General features: G+C 40.2%; 2 protein-coding genes across 2 annotated transcripts in view; one reads left to right on the top strand and one right to left on the bottom strand.

Moving 5' to 3' along the window:
• LOC140269003 (regulator of G-protein signaling 21-like) overlaps nt 1-23,526 on the bottom strand; it is a 281,430-nt gene that overhangs the window by 184,254 nt on the left and 73,650 nt on the right. The window lies entirely within an intron of this gene.
• LOC140269319 (carboxyl-terminal PDZ ligand of neuronal nitric oxide synthase protein-like) overlaps nt 1-23,526 on the top strand; it is a 29,350-nt gene that overhangs the window by 1,408 nt on the left and 4,416 nt on the right. The window contains exons 2-9 of the mRNA XM_072364362.1: nt 1,198-1,269; nt 3,351-3,443; nt 3,543-3,601; nt 3,720-3,828; nt 16,387-16,516; nt 16,959-17,083; nt 22,977-23,138; nt 23,239-23,407. Coding sequence (XP_072220463.1) covers nt 1,198-1,269; nt 3,351-3,443; nt 3,543-3,601; nt 3,720-3,828; nt 16,387-16,516; nt 16,959-17,083; nt 22,977-23,138; nt 23,239-23,407 — 919 coding nt within the window. The remainder of the gene's footprint in view (nt 1-1,197; nt 1,270-3,350; nt 3,444-3,542; nt 3,602-3,719; nt 3,829-16,386; nt 16,517-16,958; nt 17,084-22,976; nt 23,139-23,238; nt 23,408-23,526) is intronic.

The following is a 23,526-nucleotide window of genomic DNA, read 5'->3' as shown; positions in this document are numbered from 1 at the left end:
CTGCTTTTTCAATCACCTTCTGTCAAGTTGTTATACCTGACTATTTTCAGAAGAATGTTTTTTTGTCTGTTAAAACACTTAACACCGACCTATGAATTATTCAGCTCTAAAACATGCTTCTAACTTTTATAAGCAATTATAAACTGTCTGAAGACAGTTTTTGTTAGCAGTCTGTTGCAAAGACACATCATTTGTTACCATTTCTTTAGTTGCATCTATGTACACTGACAAAGATAACACAGTTTGACAGACATAGAATTGTTTTTAGTTTTCACTAACAAAGTGATTCCAAAACAGCTGTTACCCTGAAACGCAGATGTACAGTATGTGAAAGTGATGTCCTTAAGAAATTGACAAAATCCAGCAAAGATTGAATGCATCTGGACCTTCAGTTGTATGATCTACTATTCACTGAAGCCTCATCAGAAATGGTCTCCATGGAATACTGGCTGTCAAGAAGCTATTCTTAAGGAAGGAAAATAGGGAGAGAAGGCTGAGGTATGCTGAATGACACAAGAAATGGACTTAAAAACAGTGGCAACATGCCTCAACATTACTGAAATAGAGTGGGATCATCTTGATAGAGAACGGAAGAAAAGGCAGCCAACATCCAAAGAAGAGCTTTGGGATGTCCTTCAAGAAGCCTGGAGAACTATTCCTGAAGACTATTTAAATAAATGACAAAAAGCTTGTCTATTCAATTCAGTTCTGTTCACTTTTATTTATATAGCATCAAATCACAACAAATATCATCTTAAGGCACTTTAAAGATACAGTCCAATTTAGGCCAATTAAAATCCAGTTCATTGTAATACAATTGTAATCCAATCCAATTTTTAAAATTCCAAAGTAGTCCAATTTATACAATTAAATATATATAAAAAGTTGCCTCGCTAAGGAAACCAACAGATTGCATCAAAACTTGTATTCGATTCAGTCCCCCGCCATGTGCGTGCACAAGGTGATTGTGGAAAGAAAAAACTCCCTTTTAACAGGAAGACACCTCAGAACCGGTTTGCCTGATATACTATCTTTCCATTTCTACTTGCATGTTTCAAGAAATCACTGCACTTATTTCCTGGAAATATATAAAGAAAAGAGTTATCTCAAGATATTTGCTGTACATTTGAAATAAACAACATGCCTCCCAGCTGCTCCCCAAATAACCAGTAAACCTTAAACCACTCTCTTTTGCAGTACATTGGCAGTTTGGAAGTGGGTCGCCCCGGCAGCCGAATGGAGATAGTCGCTGCAATGAGGAGAATCAGAGTAAGATAATTGATATTTGACACCCCTGAGACAGAAAACTGAACTTGACCTCGGTGAGAATAGCTGCTTTGACTCCTAAGCAGTGGCATTGATTGGAGTTGTTGCACGTGCACTAAACACATCTCTTTCCTGTGTTCTGTGCTTCATGTTCTGCACAGCCCTTACAGGATCCTTTCACTCAACATCCTCTTTACACATAAATTAGCTGTCAGTGCAAAACTACACTCTGGACACATTCAGCGAGCTTGAATCACGGCAGGGTAAATGTTGTGGGAAAAAAAATTAACATTTCCTTCAGTCTTTCAGGCCACTGGAACCACTGCTCTGACTTGTTGGTGCAAGGTTAAACACAAGCACAGAACGGAGAGGATTTGGCAGCTTGTCAGCTGTTAGAAGTAATCTAACTACCAAGTTACTGTGTCACTCGGAGGTCAAGCCCATCCGTCTGTGACACCCAGACTTAATCCTGATCTCCCATGCATATGGCAGAATGATGGCCATTTTATTGCTTAGGCCAATGTTTTTATACATGTTCGCATTTCCTTATTCATATTTTTCATAAATCCCAACTGTCTGTAGAGAGATTTTAAGCTTTTCAATATTTCATCTTGTAGTGGCTACGATTCTTTCCTGCTGTTTAATGATAAACACATTCAACAGGGCAGCTCAAATGTGAAAAAAAAAAAAAAAGAATAGGAAAAGAAACCCACGCAATGCACATGATAATCCAAAGGCTGAAGACCTCTCTGGCTAAATGTTTATTTTTTTCATCTGTGCATGAATGAACAAATCCTAATTAAATACTGGTATTATGTGCCTCTCATCCCTCTGAAAACAGACACTGCATAATGCTTTTCCTCTAAAGCTTTCAAGCAAGACTGATCAAATGTAGGAGATATAGAAAATTCATTGAGTGATAAATGTTGAAAATATTTCAAACAGCATGGTGGTAAATGTGGGCAAAATGAAAGCTGATAACATAAAAGCACATCTCTGGAAGAGTGAGACTGTGTGCTCTGCAATGCTGCAGTAATTAAGAGTCTGCACTTCTCGAGGAGATGGACTCTGAATATTCAAAAGGCAGGTTGTCCTTAAAGAGCTCACAGTGGCTTTGAGATAAGACGAGAGGTGAGCTGTCTCAACCTGTGGAATCTGCATTGGTCTGAGTTAGTTTTGGGCTGATGCGCATGGAAATGTTGCGTGAACCCTCCCCGTGCTCTACTTAATCTCTTTCTGACAGCAGTGTGCATGGAGATGGATGGTCCTCTTGGCCCAGTTTGTGTGAGGCTGCATTAACTGGAGAAACACACATACACGGACCTGTGTCCTTCACTTGAGTGTACAGAGACCATTCTGCATGTTGAAACTCCCACACAACAAGATGGATTAACTGGATGAGAGCACATGTCAAGAACACAGGTTGCAGGCTTATAAACAAACCACTTTGGATTATTTTTTTGAAGGCTAAAGTCACCACTGTCGCTATTGCTGGCAGTATTAATTTTCCCAATCTGTTTTCATTTGCCTTGTCAATAAAAGAGTGGGAAGAAAGTGTTGGTCTTGATAAAAATAAAAGGCAGTTCTGAGTTGTTAGTTTTACAAAACTCAAAGAAAATATGACAGATTTCGCTGACTGATTTCACAGAACTTCGTCTGATCAATTAATCATCTAATGGAGGAATATGTGTTTTTAGTGTTGTCAAATCGGGGCTGTTTTTAAATCTCTGAGCTCTGATATTTGGAGTCTGAGCTTGTAGTGGAAGTGTAGGATCTAGTATTAATCATGCTGAGGGATCAAAGTGCCCCACACATGTCCGCCTCACTCCCACAAGTCGACCTTTGAAAGCTTAAACAACTCACAGAAACTGACAGTTTGTCTGTGTTAACTCAATCCCAGATTTCCCCAGAGAGAATAAAAGATATTCTCCTGTCTACATGATCCCCCTCTTTATTTCTTGAGCAGAGAGCTCCATCTAAGCAGGGATAATTTGATTTACTTAGAGATAACAGTATTCACGTTGGTTTGATGATCTTTTGGGTTATTTTTCTGGCCAACTTTAACAACCACTCTTCCTTCACAGTATGAGTTCAAACTGAAGAACATAAAGAAAAAGAAGGTCAACATTGTTGTATCCACCGACTGTGTCAAAGTAATCTTGCGCAAGAAGAAGAAGGTCAGTTTTGTATTTTTGTTCATTTTTTATCATACCACCTGAATATTGTCAAAAACACACTTTTCACTGCGATAACATGTGTTTTTTGTGGTTTGACAGAGAAAAGGGTGGTCATGGGACGACAACACCATCCTGGTGACACAGGATCCCATCCACAGGTGAGTCCACCTGGTTCAAAAACAAGAAGACGGAAGCCAAAAAACAGCAAGCTGATAGTCCTTTTTAATCACAATCCTAACCAGAAACCTGATTTCCTGTGTTCTCTTGCCTCTGCAGGATCTTTTATGTCTCACACGATGCACAAGACCTAAAGATTTTTAGTTATATAGCAAGAGACGGCCAAAGCAACATTTTTCGCTGCAATGTGTTCAAGTCTAAGAGAAAGGTAAGTTGAACTCCTTGAAGAGTGAAACTGTTTAGGTCTGGTAGTCTGTGATTTTTAAAATTGTGTTTTGTTATGTGGAGAACATGTTATTTTGTGAGGCAGCTTGATTCTTATGAGATTCTTTAGATCACATTCAGAGCAGAGTCCATCATGTCGGGATTCCAACTATGTGCTTTGTCACCAAGGGACAGGGTTCAGATCACAATTCCTGTAACTAGCAGTGCTGTCATTACTGTGGCTGTCTACCAACAGTGACTTGCAGTGAAAGTACAGGCTCTCGTATTAATCTGCTGCCTTTAAAGTTTAGTTTGCCAGGGCTAAAACAATGTTAGGCTGCCTACCAACAGTGACTTGCAGTGAAAGTACAGGCTCTCGTATTAATCTGCTGCCTTTAAAGTTTAGTTTGCCAGGGCTAAATCAATGTTAGGCTGCCTACCAACAGTGACTTGCAGTGAATGTACAGGCTCTCGTATTAATCTGCTGCCTTTAAAGTTTAGTTTGCCAGGGCTAAAACAATGTTAGGCTGCCTACCAACAGTGACTTGCAGTGAAAGTACAGGCTCTCGTATTAATCTGCTGCCTTTAAAGTTTAGTTTGCCAGGGCTAAAACAATGTTAGGCTACCTACCAACAGTGACTTGCAGTGAATGTACAGGCTCTCGTATTAATCTGCTGCCTTTAAAGTTTAGTTTGCCAGGGCTAAAACAATGTTAGGCTGCCTACCAACAGTGACTTGCAGTGAAAGTACAGGCTCTCATATTAATCTGCTTCCTTTAAAGTTTAGTCTGCCAGGGCTAAAACAATGTTAGGCTACCTACCAACAGTGACTTGCAGTGAATGTACAGGCTCTCGTATTAATCTGCTGCCTTTAAAGTTTAGTTTGCCAGGGCTAAAACAATGTTAGGCTACCTACCAACAGTGACTTGCAGTGAAAGTACAGGCTCTCGTATTAATCTGCTGCCTTTAAAGTTTAGTTTGCCAGGGCTAAAACAATGTTAGGCTACCTACCAACAGTGACTTGCAGTGAAAGTACAGGCTCTCGTATTAATCTGCTTCCTTTAAAGTTTAGTCTGCCAGGGCTAAAACAATGTTAGGCTACCTACCAACAGTGACTTGCAGTGAAAGTACAGGCTCTCGTATTAATCTGCTGCCTTTAAAGTTTAGTCTGCCAGGGCTAAAACAATGTTAGGCTACCTACCAACAGTGACTTGCAGTGAAAGTACAGGCTCTCGTATTAATCTGCTGCCTTTAAAGTTTAGTTTACCAGGGCTAAAACAATGTTAGGCTACCTACCAACAGTGACTTGCAGTGAAAGTACAGGCTCTCGTATTAATCTGCTGCCTTTAAAGTTTAGTTTGCCAGGGCTAAAACAATGTTAGGCTACCTACCAACAGTGACTTGCAGTGAAAGTACAGGCTCTCGTATTAATCTGCTGCCTTTAAAGTTTAGTTTGCCAGGGCTAAAACAATGTTAGGCTGCCTACCAACAGTGACTTGCAGTGAAAGTACAGGCTCTCGTATTAATCTGCTGCCTTTAAAGTTTAGTTTGCCAGGGCTAAATCAATGTTAGGCTGCCTACCAACAGTGACTTGCAGTGAAAGTACAGGCTCTCGTATTAATCTGCTGCCTTTAAAGTTTAGTTTGCCAGGGCTAAAACAATGTTAGGCTGCCTACCAACAGTGACTTGCAGTGAAAGTACAGGCTCTCATATTAATCTGCTGCCTTTAAAGTTTAGTTTGCCAGGGCTAAAACAATGTTAGGCTACCTACCAACAGTGACTTGCAGTGAAAGTACAGGCTCTCGTATTAATCTGCTGCCTTTAAAGTTTAGTCTGCCAGGGCTAAAACAATGTTAGGCTACCTACCAACAGTGACTTGCAGTGAAAGTACAGGCTCTCGTATTAATCTGCTGCCTTTAAAGTTTAGTTTGCCAGGGCTAAAACAATGTTAGGCTGCCTACCAACAGTGACTTGCAGTGAAAGTACAGGCTCTCGTATTAATCTGCTGCCTTTAAAGTTTAGTTTGCCAGGGCTAAAACAATGTTAGGCTACCTACCAACAGTGACTTGCAGTGAAAGTACAGGCTCTCGTATTAATCTGCTGCCTTTAAAGTTTAGTCTGCCAGGGCTAAAACAATGTTAGGCTACCTACCAACAGTGACTTGCAGTGAAAGTACAGGCTCTCGTATTAATCTGCTGCCTTTAAAGTTTAGTCTGCCAGGGCTAAAACAATGTTAGGCTGCCTACCAACAGTGACTTGCAGTGAAAGTACAGGCTCTCGTATTAATCTGCTGCCTTTAAAGTTTAGTTTGCCAGGGCTAAAACAATGTTAGGCTGCCTACCAACAGTGACTTGCAGTGAAAGTACAGGCTCTCGTATTAATCTGCTGCCTTTAAAGTTTAGTTTGCCAGGGCTAAAACAATGTTAGGCTACCTACCAACAGTGACTTGCAGTGAAAGTACAGGCTCTCGTATTAATCTGCTGCCTTTAAAGTTTAGTCTGCCAGGGCTAAAACAATGTTAGGCTACCTACCAACAGTGACTTGCAGTGAAAGTACAGGCTCTCGTATTAATCTGCTGCCTTTAAAGTTTAGTTTGCCAGGGCTAAAACAATGTTAGGCTACCTACCAACAGTGACTTGCAGTGAAAGTACAGGCTCTCGTATTAATCTGCTGCCTTTAAAGTTTAGTTTGCCAGGGCTAAAACAATGTTAGGCTACCTACCAACAGTGACTTGCAGTGAAAGTACAGGCTCTCGTATTAATCTGTTGCCTTTAAAGTTTAGTTTGCCAGGGCTAAAACAATGTTAGGCTGCCTACCAACAGTGACTTGCAGTGAAAGTACAGGCTCTCGTATTAATCTGCTGCCTTTAAAGTTTAGTTTGCCAGGGCTAAAACAATGTTAGGCTACCTACCAACAGTGACTTGCAGTGAAAGTACAGGCTCTCGTATTAATCTGCTGCCTTTAAATTTTAGTTTGCCAGGGCTAAATCAATGTTAGGCTACCTACCAACAGTGACTTGCAGTGAAAGTACCTGCTCTCGTATTAATCTGCTGCCTTTAAAGTTTAGTTTGCCAGGGCTAAAACAATGTTAGGCTACCTACCAACAGTGACTTGCAGTGAAAGTACCTGCTCTCGTATTAATCTGCTGCCTTTAAAGTTTAGTTTGCCAGGGCTAAAACAATGTTAGGCTACCTACCAACAGTGACTTGCAGTGAAAGTACAGGCTCTCGTATTAATCTGCTGCCTTTAAAGTTTAGTTTGCCAGGGCTAAAACAATGTTAGGCTACCTACCAACAGTGACTTGCAGTGAAAGTACAGGCTCTCGTATTAATCTGCTGCCTTTAAAGTTTAGTTTGCCAGGGCTAAAACAATGTTAGGCTGCTTACCAACAGTGACTTGCAGTGAAAGTACAGGCTCTCGTATTAATCATGCTGAGGCATGAAAGTGCCCCATGAAGCATGGGTAGTTGGACTAACAACGTAAGGCAGTCGATTCCAGTTACTTATGAAGGACTGTAAGGTAAAGAAATAACATTAGTTAACATTAGGTTTTCTAATTTGACATAACATGTTGGTATTACTGATATTGATTGTTGACATTGATTATTGATTGTTGGTATTATTATTACCTATATCTGCTGCCTATAAATGTCAGTCTGCCAGTTATCATTGTATGTATTCTGTTTGTGATACGTACCAAAAGACGCTTGCTTTGTGGTTATTAAAAAACACATTTTGATGGAGTTGATTCTCTCATGTCTGTATCCATAACCCCAGATTGTTTTAGCCTATTAAATTTAGCAGCCACATGCTAAACAGAGCTGATATTTTGCAACATATATATTTTGTCATTTCTAACCTGAAAGAAGAACAAAGGTCAACACTGGCCGCTCTTCTCTTTTTGACATGAATCTGATTTACCAAATGGAATCTGATGGTACTGTAGCACCTCACTTATTTAATTGATTGACATTAACAGGATAGATAAGTATAGACAGATAATTCATTCAATTACCTCCTCATTAGTTTTTTTTGTACGTCCTTGATCACAGATTTTTTTTCAGTCCACTTCCCAGACAGCTTTGTGTGATTAAACCATCAGGTTGAAAAAAAAGTACCTGACAGTTCAGAAATGAGCTGAATCTTTGCACTGTTCCTTTGATAGATCCTCTGTAGATTTGAATCTGTCCCACATATCCTACATAGAGCCAAGTATACTTATTCAAGCGCTAAAACCACATACAAACAAATCAGTTAAGGAGAAATTTCTTTCTTTTTTTGTTCTTCTTGTCATGTGGTGTTGTATGAAGTAGCTATAGGCAATGCACAGTTTGTGCATGAGACCGGTGTGATGTAAATTTAGTCATCCCTACATGTCCACCAGAGTCCCTCTGTGTAGTCAACCATATGCAGCTCAAATATGTGTAGCCACACAGACTAGCATCTGTCTCCATTCAAAAGACAACAAACCAAACAAAGAACACAAGGGGCAGATGAACAGCATGGATGCTTGTTTTGAGGACCTACATGTACATCTACAATGTACTGTAGGTCATGCAGTCCATGCAGGGAAGCACTGGCTCAGGTGACCCAAAAGTATATGTATCAGCCATGTGCAGTTCTGTAGAGTCCAAATAGATTCATGCACACGCAAAAAAAATGAATGAATGAACCCAGTCTTACTTAGTATTTATCACACCTGCAATAGACAGTCAGTTAGTGTCAGTGTGCTGCTGCTCAGAAAGGGAGACAGCGGAGGAGAGAAGTCTCAGTTTAAAAAAACAACTCAGACATTGAAATATCATCCGAGTGCAAATTTTTACACATCACCTTTGCAGGACTGTTACTTATTTTATTCACCTCCATTTCCTCGATCAAAGAATGTCTGTGTTTTATTTCCTTTCCCAATGCATATAACTGTCTGATACAAAAGCTCCTAAAATCCACGATATAGCGTTCGTCCAAACCACTATGACATTTTTAAGAGTTTGAGTTGTTTTAAATGGAAGACATTCATTGTGTTCTTGTTCTTGTTCTGTGCAGTGGTTAGCTTGATTTACCCACGATGAACTGATCGGAACTGACTCTCCAAACTGCTGAGCACTCTGATGGCTATCCACTGTGAAAGAAAGATAAAGGAAAGAAGAAAGAAAATTACAGTTACAATTAGTGTAATTTGTAGTTGAATTCAGGTTCAGCACCATCTTTATGAAGTTTGAGCCAGCAGTTGGTGGATCAGGTAAATGACAGGTGTAAAAACTGTCTGTGGTTGGTTTAAGGCAGCAAGACAACTTTGGGGTTGTCTCAACATGTCCACCGATAAGTTCAGACATACTGAGCCCGCTACAAATGAAAAATGTGCTCCATGATCAGATGTTTTCATTTTGGCACTAAGCAAGGAGATTCCTCTGGGAATCAAGTGTTCCTGGGTCCTAGACCTCAACCTCTGATCTAGCAGCTGCCACCCACAAATCCATCCTCTTAAGTCAAAACCACCTAGAGGCTGCTTTTGTGGCCTTCATGTAATCTGGATGACTGTCCTCTTCTTCTGTCCCATGAAGCCAGACGCAGCGTAAGGTCTGTAGAGAGACCCATACTTTACTGGCATCTCATGTTGCAGCCTTTCTTGTGACAGTCATACATGAGATTTGTAATTCCCTCTCCTCTCAAAGGCCATGTGTTTTTCTCCTGCTTTGACCAAATAGGAGGCCAAGTTGATTGATATTGCCCTTGTATTTGCACAGAAAAGTGACCCTACGCTGTTCGAGTACCTTGTCATGTCACCATGATTCCGGCTCTCTCCCAAAGCTTTCGGGCAGAACGTGCAAATGAAATCCTGTCATTTGGCAACAAGGTCATTGTTGTGACAAGAGTCAGTTATGAAAGTTGGACTGGCAGGGGAGGGCATCATAAATGCCTCAGATTGATATTTTGCAGCTTCCACCTACCAAAGGACCAAACAAAGGATTTTTTCACTTCTCTGTCACTTGTTCCAGTTTTGTCCTTGCCTCAACGCTGTCTCTTTCCCACCACTCTGCTTGATCTCTCCTTTTCAGCTGCGTGATCCATGTCCTGGGTGAGCTGCCACATTTCTCCCGTGGGCCTTTTTACATCAGTGACTTAGAGATATTCTGAGGCCTTGTGAGTCTGTGGTAGAGCCAAAACTGTGCTCCTTCTAACACACCATCTGCTATCCACTTTCTGCTGGTCCTCACACCTTCCCCTGCCCCAGAGAGTATAGGATCTATTGACCTGCAGTATTTCATTACTTCCTTTACTGTACTTGAAAACCTTAAGGAGAGTACATGTTATCATCATTACTGAAGTATCTACAACGTGCCAAAATAGTTTTTTGAATCATGCAAAGCATATAATCTGGTCGAAATTGTATTTCCTTTCATGAGGCAAGGCATAAATATCACCTGATCCACTGGTTATGATTCTTTCAATCATTTTTGCATAATCATTAGTTTTTTCTCTTTTCAGTATAAAAACAACTTTTCTTTTATATCACCTCAGTATTCTCCTTCTTTTGATTTAACACCACCTGACAATTAGCACCTCAAACTGTTTATCTTGAAGCACTTAAGTATGACTACTGCCTTTTTTTATGAGCATCTGTGGGCATTAACGTTGTGTATTTATTTACAAAGTCAAAGAAAACAACACCGGTGCTGTTTTTGTTTGGATGCCTTTTTGGTTTTAAATCAAAGATAAAAGAAGAGACCAATAGCTTTGCTATTTCTTGGATTTGAACAAAAAGGATGGCAGTTAAAGGCAATACCATTAATCTGAGAAAACACGCACAGAGCCATCTGCCCACCCAATAACATAACTTATGATATACAATCATAAACCCAAATTATTTTTCATGTTAGATGTGTCCTGTGATTTTTTTCTTTTATCTAAAAACCTTAAAGGCAAGGTGACGTGTTTGTGTATTATTGACTTATACTTAAACTGATGGTGGCATAACAAGAACTAAAAATTGACAATTTAACTGACAGAAAATGTATTTCTTAAATCAAATTTCATGATTGCGACAGCCTTAACTTCAATACATATTTACTGCTTCAGTGTAGTATATATAAGCCAAATTTTTGAGAGATAGGATTGTTAATAATGCTGCTTTCCTTTGAGTCTTTTTTTAAAGGAATAGTCTGATGTTTTGGTGACTGCCAGATGAGACTTTACTTTATGTACAGTCATCATAAAGCCACAGCCAGTAACAACAGCTGCTTTCCACAAGATTTTAAAGGTTTAAAGATATAGTGTTTTAATCGGGGTACTTCAAATTGTTATTTTTTTACCCATGTTAGAGACGGGTAACTGTTTTGTATTGTTCTCAGGCTTTATGCAAAGCTGACAGGCTTTTGGCTGCAGCTTTGTTTGAGCAAGCATGGTCATATTTATGATATTTATAATATTCATGCCTTTTGTCGTAGTGATTAGTTGTCCTGTTGGACCACATGCATGGCCAGTGTATCTAAGAATCCGATCCTCATATGTGTAATTTTGAAAGGAAAATAGGTGGCATGCTTGTCTCCACATATCTGCATGTAAAGCAGAGCCAGTTTTTTTCCTCCACGACAAAGACAGAGCATCAGTGAGGTTGACTCCCATCCCTTCACCATGGATACCAGGCTGACAGTGACTTAGTGAAGCTGAATACTAATCATTCTTGTGGGCAGAAAAAAGAAATGGGATTTTCCTCGCTCTACAGTTAAAGACATTTTCACCACCGCTGAACGAAAACACCCACCACGGTGTCAGGGACACAGCCAGTGGTGCTTCTCCACCTCCCTGGGGCTGTACAGTCTTATCTGGGTGTTGCACACCAAGCATGTGTGCTGAGTAGGAGGAGATGGATCAGCTGATAAAAGAAAATTTGATTTATATTCCATCGCTGCATGTTGCAGTGTACCTCTTAGATGTCTTTTTTGTTTGGCCCTCAGGGGGGGCACTTTAACTTGACAAATTGGCAAATTTGGCAATGTTCTGTTTGGTGTTGGTGGAACTTTATTATCGATTTTCCCCGTTTTCCTGTTTTTATTGTTGTTTTATTTTTCTATCTCACTTGATTAAACTATTTTCAGGCCTGAGCTACCTTGACATATTGATTGAATGCCTTGAGGCAGAATGATCCTCAAGAGGCAGGCGGTAATAAATTTATTTTTACATGGCTTCTGCCAGCTCTTAATAAGAAAAACATCACCTTTAGTGGGACTGAGGAAGGACATGGTGGATGAAGTTTAATTCCAGCTGATTTCGAATGCAATCTCTGGTCCACATATGAGGGCTTTAGGAAAAGAGAGAGCCTGAAATTGACAATGGAAATCCTGGTGTCTCAAAGGGCACTGAATGTGTGCTCATTCTCAAAACACTGCCCCCTACATGTACGCAAGAACAAAATGTATTTTTTAATTTATGTCATATTCATATTGCACACAAATAGTACTGCTAATAATGCATTTTCTCAATTAATTTTTTAATCCTTAAAATGCCAGCAAATGGCCATAGTTACTTCTGACTAAATATGACATCCATCCATCCATCCATCCATCCATTTTCTATACCCGCTTAATCCGTCGGTCGGGTCGCGGGGGGGCTGGAGCCTATCCCAGCGGTAAATATGACATCTTTGAATAATTTTTGGTTTACTGGCAAATGCTAATACACACTATGTTTTGTTGTCTATCAACAAAATATTTTACTCTAGTAGCTGTCATAACGTTCAGCCTACTTCTACATTGGATATGATATTTACAATCTTATCCACAGTATTGTTGAAACCCTACCACGAGGTATAGCAGTTAGCTGAGGGCTACTTGGTCTCATGGCCACAGGGATCTGAAGAAGCTGTTGCAGGAGGAAAGACTGGGCTCTGTGGGGTGATATCCAGGAACCACACCTCAGGAAATGGTCCTATGTTGGTACTGGACCTTGTTTGTGTTAATGACAATATAGTTTTAGATTTGTGACATTCTGCGGTACAAACATTTTTATTACCTTTAGAGAGTACCTGGCTGTCTCTGTTCTACTGTTTCTAGGCTTAGTGTTTACTTAAACTGACTGGCTGCTGAGTGTACCCTTGCATATGCAGGACATCACATCTGGGAACATTGACTTGCAACATGTACACTGGAAAACAATTAACACTCTACTTTGACTTTAGTGTAAAACAGCTATACCCAACAAAACTACCAGATTTAGATTAGTTTATAAAAAACAGTTGGGAGTAACTGGTAACATGTAAAGAAGAATTGCAAAAGAAACGTAATTATAATCAGTTACAGTCAGAAAAAATTTCTCTAATTGTTTAACACGTGGAAGGGGTAATATCTGTTTTAACAATCACTGTGTTGTTTAGCATGAACTCACCCTGTCGGTATATGACTTAAATGACCAGTGTGGTACTTATTTACATCCTATCACTGCTATGCTGATGACACACAGTTCTACATGAGGACAACCCCACTTCTTCTTCTTCCCTCTTAACATCCAAACCCATCACCTGCCTGGAGGAGATAGAGGCGTGGATGAAACTCAGTTTTCTTCAGCTAAACAACTCAAAAACAGAAGCCATCCTAGTTGGCACACAACATCAGCTCCGTTCTTCCACCATCACCTGTATCACCTTCTCTGGTCAAAACATCCCTCTTTCCACTTCTGTCACCAATCTAGGCATTAAAATGGACCCCCAACTCACTTTTGACAACGACGTCAAACACCTCTGCAAGACGGCTTTCTATCACCTCAGGAACATCGCCAAACTCTGTTCAGCACTCACCCTGACAGATGCAGAGAAGCTCGTCCACGCCTTTGTCTCCTCCAGGCTGGATTACTGTAATGCTCTCCTCATCGGAATCTCTAACAAGAACATCCAGAGACTGCAACACATTCAAAACAGCGCTGCCAGGATCCTGTTAAGAGTCCGCAAATACGACCGCATCTCCCTCGTTCTGAACTCATTACACTGGCTCCCATCCCACTCAGAATTGAGTTCAAGCTCTCCCTCCTCACTCATCAGTGTATTTACAGACATGCCCCCCAATACCTAAAATAACTACTCACCCTCCAGACCACCTCAGCACCCTCCATTCTGCAACTAAAAACACCCTCCAAAATCCCCAGAACCAAGCTCCGCACTATGGATGATCGGGCCTTTTCCTCTGCAGCTCCGAGGCTATGGAACACCCTCCCCGACCGTCATATATGTATATATATCTCCCCTATCTCTCTCTCTCTATATATATATATATATATATATTGTTCTAAGCTGGCTGAGGTTCTCTGATTATAACTATTAATAGGAATAAGTAAAAGATGACTTTTGTTTTGAAATCTGAAAGGGCTCCACTTCCACAGTACACTAAGCCTTTGTCGCCTGTGGGGAAAATGCTGTCGACATTTAAATGCTCAATGTCAAACCTGAGAAAACTACATTCTGACGCGGCCTTTTCAGCTTTATTCCCTTTTTTAACAAGATAGCTCAAAATCCCTAACCTATTCAATTTAAAGATAACTTCATCACTATGTATAGGTTACCCAAAATCACAGTTTCTTGTATGGAAATATCTGTCCACTCCACCTGCCACAGAATCATACAAAGAGCTGACCCTAACCCAAAAAGCTTAATTTGATTCATCTATAGTCAGTGAAATATTTGATTTTTCACTCCCGCTTTAGCTTCCAAGCTAACACCAGCCATGTGCTTTGCAGCTGGCCTAGCTACATAACAGCTTACCGTATTTGCCAGTCTAGCTCCAACTGTTAGAAGAAATCAAGAGTCTGCACTATAACCTGTTCTGTATGCAATTTAAGCTCCTGAAGGCTACGAGTCTTTATTTGCAGAATTGACTCTAAAAAGCAGATGACAGCACACAGGCTCGTTGCTACAGGAAAATGTCTGACAAGCCACTGTTCTTTACGTGAGGTTGAGCTGTTAATTTTATGGAGTTAATGGAAGTTAGGATTTTAGTTTTTACACTCCTAAGACAAATTGAGCCAACGTGTGTACATGCACAGTGATATTCAAATTATGGACTTAAATCAAAATTAGGCTTTATGATTAGGGCATTTACATAGGTTGCAAGTAGGATATTCCATTCATATTAACGTGTATATGTTACTTTGATTAATGAGTCATGCCCACATCATGTCACCATACTTCAGTTTCAATGTTTCAGTGTTCTCGCATATCCAAAGGTTCCGTCACATCCACTTACTTCAAAGCATGGAACATTTGCCGATCTCCTTTGGTCCAAAATTTTTTTGGATGTTTTCTTTTTACAGCAGCCATGTTCTGCACAGAACTTCATCCGAGTCAATAATACTGGATCCTGTGAAAGAAACAATCAATGTGATCTATGAACAGCTAAAAATGAGTGACTGTATACTTAAAAATTTAATTTCCTCATGATTGGTGAACCTAACAACTCTAGAGCTTAAAATATGCATTGTAAAGCAGGAGTGGGCGTGTATGTCAGCAGAACTTGTAATGAAGGTCTTTTACATAATGTGTGTCAGATCAGCATACTCAATTTTATTACTGCTTACTTTAAATATGTCCTTAATTGGGTTAAGATCATCTGAAAATACTACTTACATTACAGTGTCTTATTCAGTGTAACGTCCTACTCAGGTTAATATCAGAATATTTCTGTGCATGTAAATATAGTTACTGTCAACTGACTCAGACAGCTTCGTATTTGTGCTCACCTGTTTTTGTATTTTCAATTAGAATTAGATTGTTTGATATCATTGATTAGTAAAAACAGCAAGCAATGATTACCTCCTCTTAATACTGTGTTTTGCTCTTGCTTCTTTTTAATAACTCCAACTACACTATGTCCAAGACTGTTCAAACATTCCTAATATTTTCTCATGGTCTACCTATGATTTCATTCAACTCTTTTTTCACACGTCCACTGTGGAAGATAAACAGTTCATTTTCTGGGCATGGAAAATGAAGGATTTTTTGGGTTTCAGTCTTTCAAATCTTCTGCACAGTGTACACAGTAAACAGGGCTGTTTTCTCAGAGAGAGCAGTTTGATGAGAGCTCATTCGGGATTATATTTTACTGCTGGTTTGATTGCTGAGACTCATCTCAGTATTTTCATCAAACACAATGCCAGAAGGCATGAAATATTCTGACAAAACATAAGTCAGACATTTCCTTTGAAAACAGGTCACAGATAAACATTTTAAAGTGTCAAACTCAATCATTGTTTTACTTTTGACAAACTATGTTGTTTCTCAGACTGCATGCGATTCATCTTGAGTTGACTTTAGGACATAATAGCAGATTTTTGGATTGATGAACGAAACAAATGATGACTTAGTGATGGCATGCTACCCAAGCCTCCCAAAATAAACTTATTTGCTCCTCCTGCCATCAAAGTGTTTCTGAAATATTTATAATAATACCTCATTACCTGTGCACAAATGTTTGCCCTTGCCTACTTATCCTGCCACACAACTCTTTTTTCCTGCTGTGTACCCTCATTTTTGTGTCGCTGCTCTCGTAACTCCACACACACTTTTCTTGCTTTCTCCCACAGTCTCAGGCCATGAGGATTGTGCGGACGGTGGGCCAGGCATTTGATGTGTGTCACCAAATGACCCAGCAAAAGAAAAGTGATGAGCAGGAGGATGAGGAGGGGAAGGCAGAGGAGCAAGAGGCAGCGCCAGGTGACTCACACCAAAACACACACACATGCTGTCACATATACGGTAAATTTACAAAATTACTCCTCTCCTGTGGTTCTCCTTCCCACCAACATTCCATCTCAGTTTCACAGAACACACAACACCTCTTCAGGCCTTCTTCTCTTGCATTTCCTTCAATCTCTCTCACACAAACAAAAACCCAAGAGCCTGCAGAGACAGCTACACAAAAAATGTGTCATTATCCTCCACCTTTTTTTCTTTTCTTTACGTTGAAGCTGCAAATTGGTTTTGCTCAGGCGAGCAAGCCATTGATCAAAGACCCTCTTTCGTGTGGGCTTCTGCCAGCTGTCTGCTCGTTGATGCGGCAGCTGTCACTGCCTCAAGATGTGGTGCATGAAACTATGAACTATGAAACTATGAAATCAAAACAGCATGAAAATCCCTCCGTTGCATCTCTCTGCAGCGAAGAAGAGGTTGGCGTTGTCAGAAGAGACGGACCTTGAAGCCACGACAGAGGAGAGCATTGAATGTGTCTCTTCGTCAGACCTGGAGAACAAAAATTATGAGGCCCTGGGTACAGATGGAAAGGTAGTTGTCCTTGATCATTTCAGCATCCCTCATACAAAGCGCTGCAATTATCAGGCTTTATTAAGGCAGGAGGTTTGATAAATTGTGCAGACATTGGTTCAAAAGTCCAAAAGCAAATATCAACTGCTGAGAAATATCTCAAGTTCACAATGTTTATAGGATGTAAAATTACAAGGTCTCCAACTTTAAACAGCATCTTTAGTTTTCTCATCATCATACAGCCCCTAATCAGAAAAAGTTGGGACAGTATGGAAAATCCAAATAAAAAAGAACACTATGGTTGTAACATTTTTATATTTATATATTTATGTATTATTACAGACAGTGTGATTTAGATTTTTGCATTCCAGGTCTGCAACACTTTCAAAAACTGTTTAGAGGGGTGAAATTGAGGGGTAGTAGTGAGATAAGAATAAAAAATTAGAATGGTGTTATTTCACCCAGAGGATGTCAAGAAGTGACGTTTGAATAAAGTGGTTGTTTACAAGATTTGGTATAAAAGCAGTGTAAAGTGAAAGGCTGAGTCTTTGAGGGAGAAAGATGGGCAGAAGTTCTCCAATCTGTTGACAGGTTTGCAAGAAAATCATTCAAGTGTTAAAACATGAAATTGATCCAAGGAAGATCAAAAGGGATTTGCATCATTTCTCCTTCTGTAGTGCAGAATATCATGAATCCATTCAAGTAGTCAGAGAAATGTTGGTGTTTAACGTGTGAAGGTGTAAAGCATGAAAGTCTGAGCTAAACACCTGTGATCTCTGAACCCTTAGATAGAACTGCATAAGCAACTGTCAGTCATCAATAGCTGATAGAACACTGCTGCTTATACAAAGTCACCGTCACAAATACTACTTATCACTGTAGAATAAAGAGGCCTCATGTCAACCTTTTCCAGAGCCTGTGTCGAATTCTCTGTGCTTGGCAGCGTCTGGGGTGGACCATCACACAGTGGAAACATGTTGTGGTCAGACCAATGAGTATTCAGGTTTTTTGTTGGAAGAAATGGGAGCCACATGCTCTGGACCAAAAATGAAAAGCACAATCTAGACTTTTAACATTAACAAGTCTAAAAGCCAGACTCTGTGGTGGTATGTGGTTTTATCATTGCTCTTAGCAAAGCTCCTTTACACTTCTGTGATGGCAACATTTTTGCAGAAAAGTACATTGAGACTTTAGAGCAACACGTGTTGCCTTCAAGAGGATATCTTTTCCAGGGATGTACATGGATTCTTTAACAAGTCAATGCAAAACCACATTCTGCACACATTACAAAGGCATGGCTGCAGCAGAGAGTTGTATGGGTGCTGGACTGGCCTGCCTGCCTGCAGTCCTGACCTGTCCCAAACAAAGAATGTCTTAAATGTTTAATTGCTTTGCGTCTTTAATGCCAGAACATCTATTAAGCAATTTATGAGGGAATGGAAAGGCTTTACGATCCAAGCTGTTTTTGTGGAATGTGTCACAGGCCTGAAATGCAAAGACAGATGTACGTTATCAAAATAAATGCATTTGATGAGACTAAACGTAATCGCTTCATACAGTATTCAAATAAAAGGAAAAGTAAATGCAAGAATAGCTAGTCCTTTTCTTTTTTATTCTTATTTTCCATACTGTCCCTGCTTTTTTTCTGAATTTGCTTCATAAGTTGGCTGTTACTCCATCCTAGGAATATGAGGATCCTTGGATGGATCCAGGAGGAAGAGCAGTCGCCCACCAATCGGAAGGTCGGTGGTTCGACTCTGGCTTCCCCGGGCTACATGTCGAAGCGTCCTTGGGCAAGACACTGAACCCCACGTTGCCCCCCCAGTGTAGCATTGTGGGTATGAATGTGTGTGAATGATTAGAAAGCACGTAGTTATGTGTATCTTAAGACGTGCTGTATGAATGTGTGTGAGTGGGGTGAATGCGGCATGTAGTGAAGTGCTTTGAGTGGTCAGTTAGACTAGAAAAGCGCTATACAAGTACAAGTCCATTTACCATTTGGATGGATGCTCAGGATGGACTGGCTGTCATGGGGAAGTCATCTCTGCTCAGGTTTAGAGACTTCATATTTGCTTTGAATAAAGTGGTTGTTTACAGATAGGAAGGGCATCATTAAAGATGTCATCATGTTGATAATTGATAGTATCCGTGCAGCTTCACACATAGTCAAGAATAAAAGTCAGGATATCACAATGATCAGAAATAAGCACTGATGTACATACTCAATCTCAAAGCAATTATTAGAGCCAACGATTTGTCCCTGTTGTATTTTCAGAACAGCATCAACTAAATGTATTTGAGCAGGTTTGAACATATTTTCCAATAGTTATGAATGGAAAGAAAAAAAGAAAAAGGCAACAGGATTCCCGATTAAGAATTCACAATTCAAGATCACTCAGGATCATACTGAAAAGTTATTGTCATGAAAAAGACATGCTCCGAGAAGTTTGTTCAGTATTGATGAGATCATATGGTTTATTGCTGAAACCACAGCAAGGTTTTCTAGCACTGCTCTGCTAATCCTGCGATGTAAGACGAGCTGCTGTCTGCTCTCCGGTATTTGTTCATCGTCTCTGAGGCTCTGACAGCTTTAATGCTCGAGAGAAAACTGATGTTTCTTTAGAAAGGAGATAATCCGTTTGAACTGAATGCTTATTACATCCAATCATGGTTAGCTGAAAACAAGGAAATTAGCTTCATTCTTCTTTCTCCCACAATGAAACAGCAGCATTTCATATTGTCAGATCAAATTGAAGGCCAGCCTTCCATTGAAGTCAAGAATTAATAAAAGGACAGTCCCCTTTATTGATCTCCACTGTAAGACATGGCAGGTATTCTGTATCCTTCATGGGGGATTTTCCCACAGAGGCACTGTACCATCGTGAGTCATGCTGCCCAACAGCAGCGACAGCAGTTAATCTATATATATAAAACAGGATATGTTTATAGATTCACTGACCGAAACTGCATCAAAGCACCATCTTCACATTTTGTTTTATTTCACGTTTTTTGTTTGCATCGACCAAGGAAGATCAGTTTGAGATAAAATTACCGTTTGTGTTGTAAACCCTCAACTGAAACAAGATTAAATGTTTTTATAATCAGGGTTTCTATAACAAGACTATTTAGCTGTTTGTTGTTGTTGTTTTTTTAAATGCTCCAGTTTTCTTGTTTTGGTTCATTCTTGACAGTTTTTGCTCTACTTTTTACAGGGAAAAAGCTCAGAGTACTGGCAGCTGCTGCATGTCTGCAGCCTCCCACAGCTTTAAATGCTAAGCGAAGCAATTAAAGCTGAGGTTAAAGTTGTGTGATATATACACACACAGCATTGCCTGAAACATGTCCCCAAATGAATACTAGTCATAGTGTTTCTGACTGATAACCTCAGGATATTACAATCTTCAACTTGTACAACAGCAGCAGAGAGGATTGAAAATCATCAGTAAGTGTTGTGTTTTGGTGTCCAACCCTCAGATTCCAAGTTCAATTTTTGACTTTCTACAATAATTCAGGCAATCTGTCACAGAAACATTCCAACATTCATTGATCTTCATTTGCTGCAAAATACAATCCCTACCCTTTATTTATGAAACATGACATGCTGGAAAGCATTGATACCCCTCTGTCTCACCCTTTGAGGGCCAAAGGCTTTTCTCCGCCTGCACTTTAGTAGCATGGAACAGTGAAGCTGAAGACAAAGGGGATACGAAATGAATATACATTATAAAAACATTTTATGAGTTTTTCTCAAAACTTCACATTTAAGGCCCTGAACATCAAGAGGTGATGAGTATTAGTAATAATAAGTAATAAGTAATAATCTGCATCAGGATGAGAGCAGACGGGCTCACTGCTGCCAGCACATAGTCTCCATGTTTCTGCACACGCACACACAAACTCTCATATATTTTTCTTTCCCCCATTACTCTATCATTTAGGGTTGCTGGTTATGGTGCCCTATAATTTCAGTCATATGTTCTCTTTTGTTAACTTTTTATAGAATGGAAAATATGCAGGATTTTTGCAGTTTGGCAGCATCAACCCTTACTGTGGAGGATTTCAACTGCGAAGTTCAGGAATGACATAGCAGTCAAATTCAGAAGTGTGTACATAGAAATGCCTGAAGACAAATTTCAAAGTGAACTGACTGTACTGAACCACTGACTGGACCAATTGGGCTTTCAAGCCATGGGGCTCTCCTCACTGGTGACTGAGTGCACCATTTTATTATCATGCAATTATCTTCTGATAAATGTGATTGTGAGGATGCTGCACTATGAACCTGTAATGTACTGTTTAGTCATTGTAGAAGTGCCACAATACATGTTGGCGCGGGAGGTAGAGGACAACCAGACAAGCAGGCGAGACGGGTGGTAGACAAAGGATGGTGTAATTAAACTGAAACACACTGTAGAGGCAGAATAAGCATAAAACTAAGAAAAGAAGGATACGAAAACTTAACTGAAGAAGAAACAACGAAAGAACTGATTGACTGAACAGGCAGACGGAACTTACCAACTGACAGAATAAAAGACAAAAGGGAAAATTACAGCAATGAACAGCAGGTGAGGGCAATCAGCAACAGAAACCAGGTGTGAAACAGCACAGCAGTATCCCTTACGGAAGTGAACAGAAGATAAGGGACTATCAAAATAACATAGGAAAACTAAAAAGAACACCTCTATAAAAGCAGAAACTTGGTGGTCTGCAGCATTCAGGTGTGTGTTAACACAATGCCAAGGAGGAAGGACATCAGCAATGATCTTAGAGAAGCAATTGTTGCTCCCCATCAATCTGGGAAGAGTTATAAGGGCATTTCCAAACTATTTAGTTGACACTTGCCAAACTTCCCAGGAGTGGACGTACCAGCAGGTTCAACCCAAGATCAGATCTCAGACTCTACAGACTTCATGTTAAGTGTTAAACTGTCACATGTTAAGTGACAGTACAGTTAGAACAAGACTGAACAAGTATGGCTTGTTTTGGAAGGGTTGCAGCAGAAAGCCTCTTCTCTCTAAAAAGAACATGACAGTACAGCTTAGGTTTATAAAGTTACATCTGTACAAACCACAAGACTTCTGGAACAATGTCCTTTGGACAGATGAGACCAGAGTGGAGATGTTTGCATATCAGCACAAACACCTCATACCAACTGTCAAGCATGGTGGTGGAGGGCTGATGATGTGGGCTTGCTCTGCAGCCACAGGACCTGGACACCTTTCAGTCATTGAGTCCACCATGAACCCCTCTGTGTACCAAAGTATTCTATTCTAGTATTCTAATAGAATAAAGTAGAATAGAATATAATAGAAAAATACTTTATTCATCCCCCAGTGGGGGAAAGTCAAAAATCACTAAAAAAGTTAAGATAAAAACAAAAAATGACGGAATTATATAAACGGCAAACAAAATTGAGAGCTACACAGACTTGCTGCCGATAAGGCCGGCGCATAGCAACCGCAGGATCCCAAACACAGCAGCTAATCTACAACAGAATGAAAAGAAAGAAAAGAATCAAGGTGTTGACCCAAAGTCCAGACCTCAACCTGATTGAAATCCTCTGGTGGGACCTTAAGACAGCTGGGGATGAAGAAATGCCCACAACAACGTTATGAAACAGAGTGGGCATCCACAACAATAAGATAGACTCATACTGTCATATCGAAAACTATTACTTCAAGTCATTGCTGATAAAGGTGGTTCTACAAACTCCTGAATCGTGGAATTTACTTTGTTTTTTACACACTGCTTCTGTAATTTGGCTTAGGTTGAGTTGAATAAGTAATTTACTCGTTTTAAGACCTGAAGGACAAGAGGATTGTTTTTACTATTTCTTGCTATGTAAAACCTTAGGAAATAAAAATAAAAATTTGAGAAGCAGAAGAGCTCAATTTGCTGTCATCTTTTACTGTAGGGTAGCGATGAGCCCCCTCTCTTGCTGAGCTCTCCGATCCTTGGAGCCTCTGCGTCGGGTCAGTCAGCAGCAGAGGCATCCTGCTCTGCAGAGCATCATCTCCAGCTTCTTAAGAAACAACTGCAGCAGCAGGAACAGCAAGCACTGGCAGCTTCAGCACAGGTACGCAATGTATTTTTTCTTGTGAAACTCCCAATTGCAGCTCTGGTGCACACACTGTTCCGAAATTTGGACAACTTAATGATGCACGTGTGGTGTTCAGGTTCATGTGCTGCAGGAGCAGCTGTCAGTAGAGGTGTGTGCACGGACCGAAGCCCAGGTCAGAGTGCAACGGCTGCTGCAGCAGAATACTGACCTGCTTCAACATATTTCACTCTTGGTCAAACAGATCCAGGAACTTGAGCTCAAATCTGCAGGCCAGTTAACATCCAGTGAGTGAAAAATCAGCTTTTCTTCCTTACTTACCCTTTAGCTTCCCCTCCGGTTGACGGTGTATTCTTAGTCCTTCCCCGTTTCTGTTTTTCTCTGCTAATATTAGACATGAAACCGC

This window comes from Leuresthes tenuis, unplaced genomic scaffold, assembly GCF_036924035.1.
Source record: "Leuresthes tenuis unplaced genomic scaffold, fLeuTen1.0.hap1 SCAF_14, whole genome shotgun sequence".
NCBI lineage: Eukaryota > Metazoa > Chordata > Actinopteri > Atheriniformes > Atherinopsidae > Leuresthes > Leuresthes tenuis.
This window is presented reverse-complemented; position numbering and strand designations above follow the sequence as displayed.